The sequence below is a fragment of the Lepisma saccharinum genome, chromosome 17 (assembly GCF_977018435.1).
Source record: "Lepisma saccharinum chromosome 17, izLepSacc3.1, whole genome shotgun sequence".
Lineage (NCBI taxonomy): Eukaryota > Metazoa > Arthropoda > Insecta > Zygentoma > Lepismatidae > Lepisma > Lepisma saccharinum.
Window position 1 is genome coordinate 41,423,157 of NC_139245.1, and position 15,728 is coordinate 41,438,884.

General features: G+C 38.3%; 1 protein-coding gene across 1 annotated transcript in view; it reads left to right on the forward strand.

Moving 5' to 3' along the window:
* LOC146001693 (sodium channel protein Nach-like) overlaps positions 1 to 15,728 on the forward strand; it is a 131,662-nt gene that overhangs the window by 63,179 nt on the left and 52,755 nt on the right. The window contains exons 3-5 of the mRNA XM_083139347.1: positions 2,568 to 2,718; positions 4,401 to 4,531; positions 15,446 to 15,539. Of these exons, the coding sequence (XP_082995473.1) occupies positions 2,568 to 2,718; positions 4,401 to 4,531; positions 15,446 to 15,539 (376 nt within the window). The remainder of the gene's footprint in view (positions 1 to 2,567; positions 2,719 to 4,400; positions 4,532 to 15,445; positions 15,540 to 15,728) is intronic.

Sequence of the window (15,728 nt, forward strand, 5' to 3'; positions counted from 1 at the left end):
CAAGGCAATGAAAGGGAATGGTCAAATATTATTCCCAGGAGGTTAAAACCGCTTCTCATTGTCTGACTACTCCGTTTCCTACTAATTATTCCTAGCTTCTCCTATACATGCTCAACCAATTTTCAACACTCACAATTACTTGTTAAAAGGATGGTTTATTGCTCATACAGCTATTTGCCTTTTAACCATTAAATTATTGTTAAAAAAACACGTATTTCCACCTGGTCGTCGTAGTCTGTTTCTTCCTTTTCCTCCTGAAGGGTTTAAAGATACACAAACATTTGTGCAGTAATAATTGCATCGGTCGTCAAAGTTTTACAAAAATAAAAAATAAAAAAAGCTTGTGCGTCGACTTGATTCATTTACTACATAATTACCGCTATTCGTAAATACTAAAGTGCCTCCCCGATGGTGCAGTGGTAGCGTCGTCGCCTTGTACTTACGGGCCCCGGGTTCGATATCCGGTGGAGGCACATGTTGGTTCGGATCCCACATTAAACTGTAGGTCCAGTCACGATTAGCCTTACTGTGCATAAAGTGTACTTAAAACACTTAATCAACCAACCAACCAACCAATCGTAAATACTAAGGTCGCTTGGGGTAATAACGCCAAGTGCTCGTAAAAAGCGCAGTTGGGAAGAAATACTAGAGATGACTATACCAGTACTTTGACTGAAGCTTATGAAAGCAAGAAACTGAAATATTGTTTGTGGTGCCAGTATTTAAGTATGGTGTGCAGAAGACTGTTGATTTCCGGTGAGTTGTAAAATAGCCAAGATAAGACCGTTGTATGCGAGACTATAATGTAAATGTCTGTCAATTACATTGCACACATATTATTGTGTATATATGATGTATTATCGTTAAATACCAAATGATCGTGAATATGATCAATAACGGGCTCGTAATTAAAATAATACATGGGGACCTGAAATCAGTATTGTTTTAACATTTTAGATGCCAAGAACATACAAAAAACAAAATTTACATACTGCAAGCCTAAATAGATGCATGAAGATATCGATTGTCTTGCCACAATTCTAACGGCATATATATTCCCATAGAATTATTCCGATAGGATTAGTAGAGCATCTTCATCAACTTATACTGGAAACTGCTCAAAACCAACAGGATCCAAAGTAAGAAAAATAATTGAATTCGAATAAATATCGCCTAACGAAGATGTCGAATCATGGTACTGTTTAGTTTGCTCTGAGGACAAAGTTCTCTATGTGAGAAAGTCTATACTGTACAATGCTTATGTTGATTAAATCTGCATTGAATTAACAAAAATGGACAAATAAAATTTTGTGTGCCTCACTGCTCTTGATTTCAAACGTACACGTACACGATCCCGAAATATAAAGTTATGATACAGCACCCATCTTGGAAAATAACGCCCGAAAACTTATCTGTTAGGCATATCTCGCCATTTACTTACGTTCGCTTACTTAATTATCATAATCTTCTATTTACATTATGTTATATTTTCTATATACACATTTTTATAATCTGCATTAACTTATTTCCCATTTGCTTTAATACATATAATCATCCTTCTCATATTCTAATTTCAACAATCAGCTTTGTTTCCCGTTCTGTCGTCGCTTCCATGAAGTATTCCATATAGTGATTGTGTTCGGCCGACTAGGCACGTGACAAGAAGCGTGTATTTTGACATCTTATTGCGTTCTTATTAAGCGCGCACAAATGGAAATTTTTCGCGCACATAAACGCACATAAGGAGCACATATATTGAAGACGAAGGTTGAGATCTGAAGCTCGTGGAGAGGCGTTACCCTGCTCCGCGAAGCTACTTTGTGTTCTTATTGCATTGTTATTAAGCGCGCACAAATGGTAAGGAGCACATATTGGGGACGAAGTTTGAGACCATTATCTGAAAGTCGCGGAGAGCGTTACCGTGTTTCGCGAAGCTACTGTGTTCTTATTGCGTTCTTAAGCGCGCACAAATGGAAATTTTTCGCGTACATAAGGAGCACATATGGGGGACGACGTTTGAGCTCATTTTATGAAAGTCTGCGAGAGGCGTTACCCTGCTCCCCGGATTTTGACATCTTATTGCGTTTTTATTAAGCGCCCACAAATGGAAATTTTTCGCGCACATAAACGCACATAAGGAGCACATATGGGGGACGAAGTTTGAGACCATTATCTGAAAGTCGCGGAGAGCGCTACCCTGTTCCGCGAAGCTACTTTGTGTTCTTATTGAATTCTTATTAAGCGCGCACAAATGGAAATTCTTCGCGCACGTAAACGCACATAAGGAGCACATATGGGGGACGACGTTTGAGACCATTATCTGAAAGTCGGGGAGAGGCGTTACCCTGATCCACGGATTTTGACATCTTATTGTATTGCGTTCTTATTAAGAGCGCACAAATGGAAATTTTTCGCGCACATAAACGCACATATGGAGCACATATGGCACGCAAAGTCTCGACTGATTCGGCGATGGTCGGGGAAGGGGGTAACGGAGCTATTATAAACTCTTTTTATCCCACTTAGTTCGCCAACCAAACCTGCCCTCTCTTTTTTTCTTTTTTCAGTATATTTGGCCCAGGCACTTCGGAAAACGTAAATCTCATCGAAGTGGCAACTCAACTGGCCTTTACACCACTTGTATGCAAGAGATGCCAAAGATCCTGCAAGAGAATGAGAAATGGCTGCCCAACCAACTTCACACAAGTTGCAGAAGCGGTAAGGCTATGCACTATTGAATGGTGGTAAATCACGGATAACTTTCATAAAAAATGAACTTGTTCTTTTTTTTTTTAATGTTCACTAAATGATCTCGAATTGCAACTAATAGAACAAGCAGTGTTTTGTAATAATGAAAACAGATTTGTTACAAACTTTGTTTCAGCGCAACAAACACTGCGAGTTTATATCCTGTACAAACAACAGCAATACTAAGTAGTTTTCTATTATTATTATTATTATTATTATTGATAAAGACAGCATACCACCAGGTGCATTACGCGGATTTGGAGTAACTACTTGTTGATAGTATTTGACTATACTTGAAAGTTATAACTAGAGCCCGGAAGTTCAGGCATTTATTTTCGTTAAAATAGGCAGGCAAAAAGGCATTTATAATGTGGAAAATAGGCACTAAAAATGAAAAAATGGCAAAATAAACCGAAAAAAGGCACATTTGGAAGTCGCTTACTTTTATCCATAATTTCTGGCAAAATGTTAAAATCAAAATTGGAAGAGCATTTCATTTTTCCCCGTCTTGATTGCACATAACTACAAGGTGCTTTTTAAGTTCTCAACATTCATTGCTAGTCGTCTGTCAGAGAGAATGTTTTTCATAATAGAAAATTGTCTTTTACGAATTGAAGCCGCTTCATTTTCTGGAAGAGCATCGATCACCTCACTGATTTTTTGAAGATTGTTAGCATAATATATAGCTGCCCATCTCGTCAAGACTGGTTGTGGAGGTAAACTAAGCTCAATCGCAACTTCCTGAAATTTTCGGGTTTGAAAGGGAGATTTCAGAAATATCTTCTTTGTGTTCGAAATCAACCTTTCCACTGCAGCAGTCAATCATGCACAAGAAATGTTAACCGAAAGGCAATATCCTGACTCAGCATGAAATACTTTTTTCTCACACTTTTCTCCTTCAGCAATGTTGAAACATGCGTGAGTTCAATATTACTTAAATAAGGCGAAAATTATTCACATAATAAACGGAAGAAAAATAAATGCCAACAACATTTTTTGGGAGAAAAATAATTTATATTCATATTTTTTAAAAAAAATTGTCATATTTCATTGAAAAAGGCAAAAAAAGGCATTATAATTAAAAATAGGCAGTGGGGTCCCAAATAGGCATAATAGGCAAAATGAAAAGGCTTCCAAAACATTCGAAACAACATAAGAAACGTATATCCATAAAAAAATTATCAATATATACAGTAGATAAAAAGAGGCATTTTGCCAAACTTCCGGGCTCTAGTTATAACAAACAAGAACACAATATGATACCGATAAGGTTTTGAGGTAGACTGTTTATTCTGAAATGAATCCGTCGGCGGTTGTTTGATTTTCACTGTACCCTTGGCCGACGCAAAATAAGCCGTTTTCGAAATTTTCTCTAGTTTCGAAAAACTGTTATGATAATCCAAAATCTGAAAATTTACATCTGCTTAGTATTTCTTCTTTACTTTTATTTGTAATGCAATGAGTACACCATACAATAATTTATTTGTACATAAAAATATTCGCATTTCCAGCATCTTGCAGCGAGAGAATCACCCTGTATATTGTGTGTCTACATGTGTGTGTGTAAATTAAGATCTTCTCTATTAGTCTTCAATGATTCCGCACCCAGTCTGGTCTAGAAATGATGTTATATCGTTGTCCCTCTTTTGTAGATAAAGTTTCCTTGCCAACGACTTTTCAAAAGCTGCTCCTGGAACAGTAAACCCTTCAACTGTTGCGAAAATTTCCTGCCTCTGAATACGGAATATGGCAACTGCTTGTCAATGAATTCAAAGATGGTGCAGTAAGTATAATCTTCCGTCTCTTATTTTTAACAGATACGACACCGCAAATTAGACAGCCGCGTGGGAAAAAATTGAGGACTGAAAGTGGTAAACGTTGTAAGTGCCAAAAGCGAAAGTGTTGGGAAATCGCATCGTTCCGAACATCAGCCCGTAAGAACGTGCACATTAGTGACCTCTTTACACGCCTTTTGAACTACTTAGAGGGCTACCAGCAGTGGCGTCGCGTGTGGTTCGCATACGAGTGTTCACAATAATGTTTTTGTACTGAATGCAGATTTACTCATCTCCCTTGTTAACTTTATATTCAATTGAAAAAGTGAGAATAACAGTTCAATTTATTTTCAACAATTTTCCCCCAAAATCATGCTATATTTGAAGTAATACAAGAAGGACTTAGGGGAAAGTGTCCCTGTCCCTCTTAAAATCCGCCAGGTTTAGCGAATTGTCGCTAAAGTTTGCAACTATGTAGCGCAGACTTTTTTGAGTCCCCCTAGACATGCCTTGTATATGCGGCACTCTGGTGCCGAATAAAATAAGTATTGTCGCTTGAGTGTTCGCACAGCGAAGTGAACATCTTCGGGGTATTGTGGCCAACAGCCCCTTAGCTGTCAGCTCTATACAACACGCACAGCAACTGTGTTCAACGTCCTCCATGGAACACTGTAGGAGTCAGTGTTACCAACTATCTAAAAAAGTAATCAGACGTGATAGAAGTCAGAGTAAATTGTGTGTATATACTCGCACATCAAACAGTATTTTTTCGAATAAATATATGTATGTATGTGTGTGTGTGTGTGTGTGTGTGTGTGTGTGTGTAATATGTACGTAATTTAAGACATATACATGAGTGCTCACGTGCTCATGTGAACATTATCACGCGACGCGCCTGGCTACCAGCCACATTTGACGTTTACAACATTATAAAGCATGGCACATTTCACAGTTTCAGGGGTGCCCACAAGGGGGGATTACGACGCAGATTGCGCCATCGAATTTTTTTGGGGGAATATTTTCCTTTCAAATAATATAAAATTCAACTTTTATATATTTTCCAAAACATATGTAAAAATTTTACACCTTAAATGCACCAAATTTAATCCATTAGATGAAGAAAATAAAGTGTTTAAGGATGTTATGGAAGGGGGGGGGAGAAATATCCACCTCCAAAATATTAGGCCTCATTTTACACATGGATTCGGGGGGGGGTTCTGAATTAAACGTTGGGGGGGGGGGACAGTATCCAACTCTAGGTCTTAGATTATGGCGGGTATTTAGTTAAAAAGGGGATAGAGCATTAAATTGAGGGGGTATCCAATTCTTGGGTATTACTATTGTCTTAGACTGTTGCGAAATGCTTGTGTGGAGACTGAGAATTAATTTTTGGAAGGAGGTAATATCCACTCTTCAATATCAACACTAAGTCTAAAATTGGCTTGGATATATTGGGGTAGGATTGAGTATTCAATTTAGAGGGGGAGATAGGAAGCTTTTGATAAAGTGTTAAATCTTAGGTTGTCAAGGAATTTCTGTAGTGCAGAGAGTTCGAACATTAAATTTTGAGGACTGTATTATCGACGTTTAGACTCCGAACGTGCCAAAATAGAAGCTGGAAAAGACTAATTAATTATCTCGGAATCCTAAGAAAGTACCCCATTAAACCAATATTCTTGAAAGCCTGCAAAGAGATGGATATAAACATGATTAACATTTCAGTATCCGCCAAACGTCTGAAATTCCTTTCTTCTTTTTCACATTGGTACTTACGTATTCTGCATTCGTAAGGATTCTTGAATATGCCATTTCGATTTTTTTGACGCAAATAATCTCAATTTTCGACATATCGAGTAATTCTTGTTTGTTCATTTTCGCTTGCGTTACACGCAATATGGCGGGGAAATGTTGACTAGCGTTGTCCATGATCAGCGGTTATGCAGTGTTGCAATCTTCTTCATCGAAAAGTACCTACTTTTGTGTTACTTATTTTGTATTTTTTTCAGGTTTGAAAACCCCACGAACCATTCATAAATAGCTCCACGAACCATTCATAAATAGCCTCACGAAGCATGCACGGCAAGGTTAGTTAGGCAAACATAGTTAAAATTGTCATCTTCAACATTGTCATGGTCTTGGAAAACAACGCGCGAGCAATATTGTGTTGCAAGAATGCGTGTTTCTTTGGCGCTTTGATGAGGTGAATGTGAACTTTTATACTATAGGCGCATTACAAGACATAAGCGATATTCTCGATATTAATTAATAACATCACTTAATGCTTAATGTTGGTATACTGCTTAATTTAAAGCAGGTGCATCATTTGGAACAAAAATATATCTAATCCGCATTTTTAACTTCACGCCACAGAAAAAAATATATTTACTAGTACCACATGAAAACGGGGATGGGAGGTTCTTTGAAAAACGAACCGTATTATATTATCGTCCTGAGCTTTACTTTGTGGGGTTTACTATATGGTTTGAGTGCGCAAATAATATAATTGGGGGGAACGCATGACATGATTTTGGGGGGATTACGCCATTGGCCTTGGAAGGAATGGGCACCCATGCACAGTTTAACGTGGAAAACGGTGTTTGAATTATTGTGGCACTTACAGCGTTTACCAATTTTAGTCTTCAATTGAAACCTATAGTACTATCGGATTAAAAATTATAGGTACTTGAGTTTGGACTACAATTAAAAATTAACCAGTATACCTACATAAGAACGATGTATAAATACATCAAAATTTAGCTTATCCAATTCTGCGTTAGTCTATGCTAGTCATTTTTTTACGAGTATACCTTTTATTATTTCTTGTCGTGAGAACAAAAGAAGAGGACCTTTTTTAAAATTTTGCAAACGATCGCTATTTTTGAAATTCTGTAAGTAAAAAAGGATTGTATGATCATTATGAAATTTTAGTAGGGTGCAGGCAGAAAAAAATTAAAACACAATTATTAATTTTCAGGTTTTCAAAATTTCTCAAAAACCCGTTATTTTTTATTTTGCCAAACAACCTTTTCTTTGTATTGGGTAGGCCTACAAATACAATATTGCTCTTGTATTGAAGCTCTTTGCATCTGTTTTTAAAATGCATTACCAATGTCAATTCACATTCATCCGTATTGCCAAGTTCCACGAAGTTGAATTTATGGATCTCCTCACACCTCCTACAGTCACCTTACCTCCCCCCTTTATAGACCAGCCAAACATCACATTTACAGCAGATTTCCCTGCTATTACAATACCGGAACTTCAACATATTCTCGAAAACATCCCATCTACTGCTCCAGGATATGATGGTATCACTTATGACATCCTCAAACATTTACCAGAACAAGGACTCAATATTCTCACTGCGATATTTAACTCTGTTTATCGTAGGGGTAAAATCCCGAGAGGTTGGACGCAACATGTTGTTATCCCGATATTAAAACCGAATAAATCAGCTATACATGCTACATCTTACCGCCCTATTGTTCTCATGCCAGTTATGGCTAAACTTTTTGAAAGAACATTACAACACCGAATATCTTGGAATTTAGAAAAACGTAATTTTTTTCCTCCATGCCAAATGGGTTTCCGCACCGGGCTTGGCAGTCAAGATGCTATCTGTACCCTTACAGTGGTACTTCAGAATAGCCAAGTATTGCCACTTGCTTTAGTTTATTTATAGACGTTGCTCCCGCCTATGATTCGGTTCAAATACCAATATTATACCGCATTCTTGATACTCTTCATATTCATCCGGTGGTAGCACAATTAATGTGGCATTTATATCAAGAACGAATACTGTTTTTTTGGTTTCCCCATAATGTCACGGGATCGCGATTAATCCGGAGTGTTGTCCCACAAGGTTCCCCACTCAGTCCACTTCTTTTTAATATATATACACAATACTTACATCAAACACTAAATTCTAATCATCATATCATTCAATATGCAGACGATTTTTGTTTCTATAATTGTACATCAGATGCCACTCGAGGCATCTTAAACTTACGCAACTTTATCCTTCAATTACGAGATCAATTATCGCTACGCGGTTTATCATTTTCCCCGGAGAAATCTCAGATCATTATTTTCAATCCGTATATGCTTACTCGTTATCCAAACAATTTAACTCATTTACATCAAATTCCGGTGGTTCAAACCTGTAAATACTTAGGAAAAGTAAAAGTGGCCGCGGTGGCTCAGTCGGTAACGCGTCTGACTACCATGCTCAAGGTCCCGGGTTCGATCCCCGGCCGGTTCAAATCCGGGAACTTTTCTAACGGTGGAAGCGGCCCCGGCGCCTACCCAGCGTCGAATAACATGGGGGAAACCCTGGGGGGTAAAGGCGGTCAGGGGCGTGATGCTGATCACATCACCCCCACTCACGACCGGATCAAGAAAGTGTGGGGCGTTACCCCCGCACCCCCTATACGCCATCATGGCGTGGTGCTATGCACAGGGGAACACTTTACTTTTTTTTACTTTTTTTTTAAATACTTAGGAATTCATTTTGACCGTAAATTAACTCGGCAACCACATCTTACATATTTGTTCACAAGAGGGGAAAAAAATTGTTAAACATTTTGAAAGGGCTTGCCAATACCAAATGGGGTGGTCACCCCTTCATTATGTTATTGTTTTATAAGAATTGTTTTCGTTCACTTTTTGATTATTCGGCTCCCGAATCGGGCGGGATGTCTGATCGATGGCTACAAAAAATGGATATCTTACAACGTCAGGCACTCCGTCTTTGTCTCGGCTTAATGGCATCTAGTCCCAATGTTAGCGTTTATGGAGAGAGTACTGAACCGCCTCTCTCAATCAGATGTCAATATTCTACCATGAAATACATATTGAAAACATGGGAACGACACCCTCACCCCTTCAATACCGTATTCGTCATTCAAAGACAACTGACCGAAACTTTAACCCTCGATCGCTTTCGCCCTCGACTTTTCTTATTTATGGAACACTTAGGAATCCGAATCGTTTCCGTGACTTCCTCCCTGCGGAATGCAAGCTAAGACTCATCCAAGCATTAATCTACCCATTGTTCGACTATTGTGATAATGTTTACGGCCCTCAACTCTCGCAAAAGCTCAGTAAAAAAATACAAATGGTGCAAAATGCCTGCTTCCGATACATTTTTCAAGCAAAAAGATCCGATCATATTCTTCCATTCTTAAATAATAATCAGGTTCTTACCATGGCAAACAGAAGGAAGTTGCACTATCTCTGTTTTATACGTCGCATACTGACAGAAGGTAAACCGCAGTACCTGTTTGAGAAGATGCATTCCCGTAGGGAAATCCATCAGTATGTTACCCGTAAGCGGAACAACTTCGATTTACCCCATCACTCTACCACGGCCTACAAATCATCTTTCTCCTTTTCGGCTCCCAAAGCATGGAATGCATTGCCTGCAAATATCACTAGTGTAAACAACCCATTATATTTTAAAGGTAAAATAAAAGATCTGCTGTTAATGGAACAATTGCAAAGTCCTATCCGACTTGCATATACTGATCTTTTACCTCGGATCAAAAAAAAAAAATCATTCCCAGTGGGAAAATTGGGTTCATGCCGTAGTGGCAAAAACCACTACTTATAAATGGTTCATCGATAAACTCCCTATACGACCCTGGTTTCATCACCTTAAAATACCTCGTGAAGTGATCACTTGCATCCTACGCTAGAACGGGACAAGTGACGACAAACGATCATCTGGCAAGAATTCACCAAACTCCCTCTCCCAATTGTACCTGCGGAGAACATCAACAAACCCCCACCCATTTATTTTTTCGAAGTCCGCTATGGAATACACAACGTCAAACACTCTTTCACAGACTCCGTCGACAAAAGGTTCCTTTTCCTCTCTCCTTACCCTCTTTACTTTCATCACCTTCCCCCTCTACTATGTGGATCCTCAATGGTTTCGCTCGACAGTGTGACCTTCGCTTTTGATATCATCCCTCACCATTGCAGTGTTATAGTGTCAGTGAAGTGAAGTGTAACAAAATATTGTGATGTTCATACTAGTGCGCGAATTTTCAAGCCATCAACGTTTTCAGACCGTTGCCCATGACTGCTGCCATACAAGCGGTGAGGGGCATGAAGAAGAAGAAGAAGAACAAGAAGCCAAGTTGCACGAACAGCTTTACCCTGCTGAATAAAAATCTGCATAAAATCGGTTTTGGAATGTGAATTGACAATGGTAATGCATTTTAAAAACAGATGCAAAGACCTTCAAAACAAGACCAATATTGTATTTGTACTAAAATTTCATAACGATCGTACAGTCACGGACACTGCCGGCTTGTAATGAATACATTGACTTTCAATGGAAGCGTTATTAGCCGGCAGTGTCCGTGACTGTACAACCCGTTTTTGACTTGCAGAATTTCAAACATAGTGATTCTTTGCAAAACTAAAAAAAGAAAACGGCCCTTTTTGTGAAGGCATACTCGAACAAAAAATGGCTAGCATAGATTAACGCAGAATTGAATAAGCAAAATTTTGATGTAACCCGTTTTGATGTAGGTCTACTGGTTAATTTTTAATTGGAGTCCAGACTCGAGTATCTATAATTTTTATTCCGATAGTAAGTTTCTTAGACGGGTTTCTTATAAATTTATTGTTAACAGTCTAAAAATTCTTAATCAGTAAATTATTTATTATTGCCTGACGTGTACTATTACATTCTCATTTGTTAAAGTGACATTTATTTTTATGCGAAAAATCTAGGAGTAAATTAATATTATTTGGAACGTACAGTAATCTTACCATTTCATACCATGGTATCATTCATATATTTAATTAATATTACTATATATAATATAAAGCAGTGGCGGCGATTGGCTTCCAAAACTAGGGGGGAGCAGAGCAGTTTACTTTCCCTTGATACATAAGGTTTAGCATAGTGCGGGGGCAAAAGTGGCAAAACGTGGAGGCCACTGCCCCCCACGCGGCCCCCGTAATCGCCGCCATTGATACAAGGGGTAACCGGAAATCAACCTCCGGAGACATGGTAAAAAAAAAGTTATACATTTATTATGTACAGTCACCGGCAAAAAATGGGACACCTATATCCTGAAACACTGGCTTCACCGCAATACGTTATGTGGGTTGCCTAACTCTTTGGTGTTAGCATAACTTGCTATTGAAAAATTGCTATTGTGCTAGGGTTATCGCCCTAGATTAGGAAACACACAAGAGGGAGCGGAAGTTGATGAAATGTCATCTTTTATCTGACATCTCGGACACGATGCCCATTAAATATTCACAATATTACACTTCGTCTAGAACCCCAAAAAAGGTAATTTTAAAGTGCATTTTTTTTTCATTTTTCGCCAATTTTCAGGTTTTAGATCAATTTCTCCGATTTTCGACATTTTCCCGTCATTTTTTGCAATATTCGGTGTATTGTTTCATCACATTTTGTCACTTCTTTCATTTTGGTAATATTGTTAAGTATTTTCACCAAGGAGAACATAGGCCTATACATATCTCGCAGGATTGCAATTTACGAGTAAAAGAAATGCTGAAATGGTGACAGTCTTTGTTGTGTCGGGAGAAACCACCAAGTGTCCGTCTGGTGCAAAATGGGAAATTAATAATATTACACCAATTCATTCAAACTGAGAAATTAATGCATTTTACACCAAATCATTCAGTGTATTCATTAAATTGTTTTAAGATTATTCGGTTGTTTGCATTGGAAATCTTCGTTGCATACTATTATTATTGAATGTGCATGTGGTATCATTTGGTAGGGGAGAGCGGGGCAAGTTGATACAATTTGAGAGTTTGATTTTTCCTTTTTTATGTTGCTAGCAAAAAAATAAAACATGTTAGTACTCGATAGCTTAACTATAATTGAATGTGCATGTGGTATCATTTGGTAGGGGAGAGCGGGGCAAGTTAGTACAATTTGAGAGTTTGATTTTTCCTTTTTTATGTTGCTAGCAAAAAAATAAAACATGTTAGTACTCGATAGATTAACTCTTTACCTTTATAAAAAGCACATAAAAATTTCACAGATATAATTTGTAAGCTGACGAGAACCTAATTAGTAACGCAGGACGCAACGTCTCAACTTGCCCCGTCGTTGATACTGTTGATACTGGTATGGGGCAAGTTAATAATAATTTGAAGTAGATTCATAACGATGTGACATAGTTTGATTAAATAAGACAAAATACAAGAAAGTAATTTTGAATAAAAGTTTAGTATTCAGGAAAAGCATACAAACATGAACAAAATATTATATCATGATGGATAGCCTACATGCAGTCAGTCACTATCACTTTCTGTTATGCACATATCTGATTTACAGTGAACACAGGTGTACATAGAACTATTGTATCCGAATTTCAAGTGAGCCCATCTACTGCAGGAAATGCATTGTATCCATTTTTCACCAGGCTTAGAAGCTGAAAATGGTTCCAGGCACATTAGACACAAGCTGTCTTCATCTTCTGACTCTGAATTATTATTCTTCAAATATTTCCTGTTTGGTATTTCTTCTTTTGACCTTGAGTTTCTCTCTCGGTCGGTCCATTATTTATTGTCTTACTACTATTATTTGCTAACTCCCTTTTACCTTTTTTCAAAGAATGGCACAATCTTTTTTAACTCTTTCTGATCTCAATAATTTATTGTTAACTCTTGTTCGAGCTTCATTTTCTAATCTGTTCTTCACTGATGTGTCTGTAAGAATTGACGATATCATTCGTTGTTTCCCTTTTCGATTTGCTTTTCGTTCTCCAGCCTTAGGGTACGGACGTAACTCTTCTGGGCTTACTGACACACCATTCAATTCTTGATTGTCACTGCTGGTGGAAGGGGTGGCTTCTAATCCCAAGACGTTGGTTTCTTCGGTCATTGGTCGATGAGTTACGGAACATGATAAATAATCTTCTTCAGTAAAAATATGTGGATTGAATGGCATGATTCCCGTTGCTTGAAAGCCTGATATAATATTTTTTGGTGTCAGAGCATTGGGTAGTGAACTACTAACGACTCCTGGTATGTCGTATATAGTAAAGGTCTTCCCTGGATTGCTGGTCATCCAACTGTCAATTGCTGCAAAATAAAACTTCTTAAAAGGTCCATAAACCGATCTGTCCAGGGGTTGGAGTTTGTGGGAAGTATGAGGCGGAAATTACAACATAATGATCCCGTTGTCCTTGCAGAAATTCAACACTTCAATCGACAAATGAGAATCATGATTGTCCAGTATCAATAGACATGGGTGATCTTTACTTGCCTTCACGTGGCTCTGAAAGTGTTTCATAAATAGCAAAAATGAAAACGCTGTCATCCATCCTGTGAGATATAAAGTGCCAATACAACCACGGGGTCCGCTCTCAATAAAGTGATCTTTAAAATAGACCCTTGGAAATATGAACATTGGGGGAACGGAGTTTCCAATCGCATTTGCGGCAGAAGCAAGTGTTACAATTGTGCCCCTTTCTGCTGACGTTGCCTTGGCTATTTGACGTGCACCCTTTTCTGCAACGATTTTCCCAGGGCGTTGAACAGTGTGAATACCTGTATCATCGGTGTTCCAAATATCTTTGCTCTCAAATTTGTACTTCTCCAGAACAGCTTTTAAGTTATTGAAAAATATGCCTACGTTGTGTCGGTTAAAGCTAGTACCACGGCTTAGACTTGTGCCTTCAGGCTCTCAGGAGACAGTCTAGGATGCCTTTTCATGTATGCAGTAAACCATTCTTTCGAGGCAATTTTATTATTTATCCAAGTGTCAGAAATTTTCACCTTGTTAGCTACTGCTAATTCATATGCGAAAACTCTGATGTTTTTAGGCGTCAAACCATAGTAGATACTTGAACAGTGGACAATGTATTCCTTTAGTTGCAGTTCTAAACCTTCACTGAAGACCTGACGATGTTTGGAGTAACCCATTCGCATTTTGGTATCCTCACTTTGGTTTACTTCTTTTTTCTTTTTATATCTCATAAGAGTAATTTTTTTCGATTCCATATGTCTTTGCGGCTTCTCTTAGTGACAAGGTACCATTCTTGACATCGGCGTAAGATTTCTTAAATGTTTCAACTGGTATTTCTCCTCGACTGGTCTTTTTGACGTAATCCCGGACCATTTTCTGTAAACAAACAAACAAAAAAATAGTTAGAAGCAGCTGGGGTAAGTTGATACACCGTATCAACACGCCCAAATTCAGCCGTATCTACTTTCTCCAACCGGCGCCATTTCGATTAACGAACTATAACGTACTACAGACAACAGAAAAACAAACAACAATAATGGAGTTTTCTTACCCCTTATTGGCACAACACACATCCACCAAGACAAAATAATTCACAGTTCATGTAAGCCCACCAGGAGACTTCAAACAACATCCAAAAAAGTTACTCTACACCCTGAAAAATACACTTGGTCGGATAACTTCGCGCGCAAAATTGTTCGTTAGCCATGCATGCGCTCAGACAATAGGGACTGCTGAATGGCGTCTTCTGTTTAATGGACTTTACCCAGCGCTTGCGCGTTACCTCGTAAATGGCAATGTATCAACTTGCCTCCGTCTCAACTTGCCCCGATCTACCCTACCTTTTTTTTAAAGGCAAGATTGAATTTTGTTTAATTTCCTTTTCATTTCAATTTTTAACCTGAAACTAACAAATTTAATGATCATTTTTTCCATTTTTAGGACATTCTATAGGTCATATACCTATATTTTTTAGGTCATCAACTTCCGCTCCCTACAACACATAACCACAGTGCCTCTCTCAGCATAATCACTGCGTAAATTGATGCATATAAAGTTCCCGTTAACCTCGAGCGGCTTCTCTATGTGTGTGTTAGTGTGTAAACGACACCCCTATTTGGGAACACTGACCAAAAGAAGCTATTCAGTCACATCTATTATTTTTTCTCTTTAGGTTACAAACTGGAGTGGAATCCAAAGCCAAGTTTATTTCAAACGTGACGACTGGGGCTGGAAATCTTGAGGTGGTGTTGGACGACTTCGTATCAGTAAGTTATGACTAGTGAGGGAAAGGATTTTAAGGTGGAAAATTATGGTCGGGAAAGGGAAAAAAATGGGTTCTGAAAATGTTTTCAAAAAGGTGCTGATAAAATGCCTTTATGCAATGCTCTCTTTCTGCGCCATCTATATAAAATGCGCGCGGACCGCAGAGAGAACTGTGGTTCTGCCGAATAGGT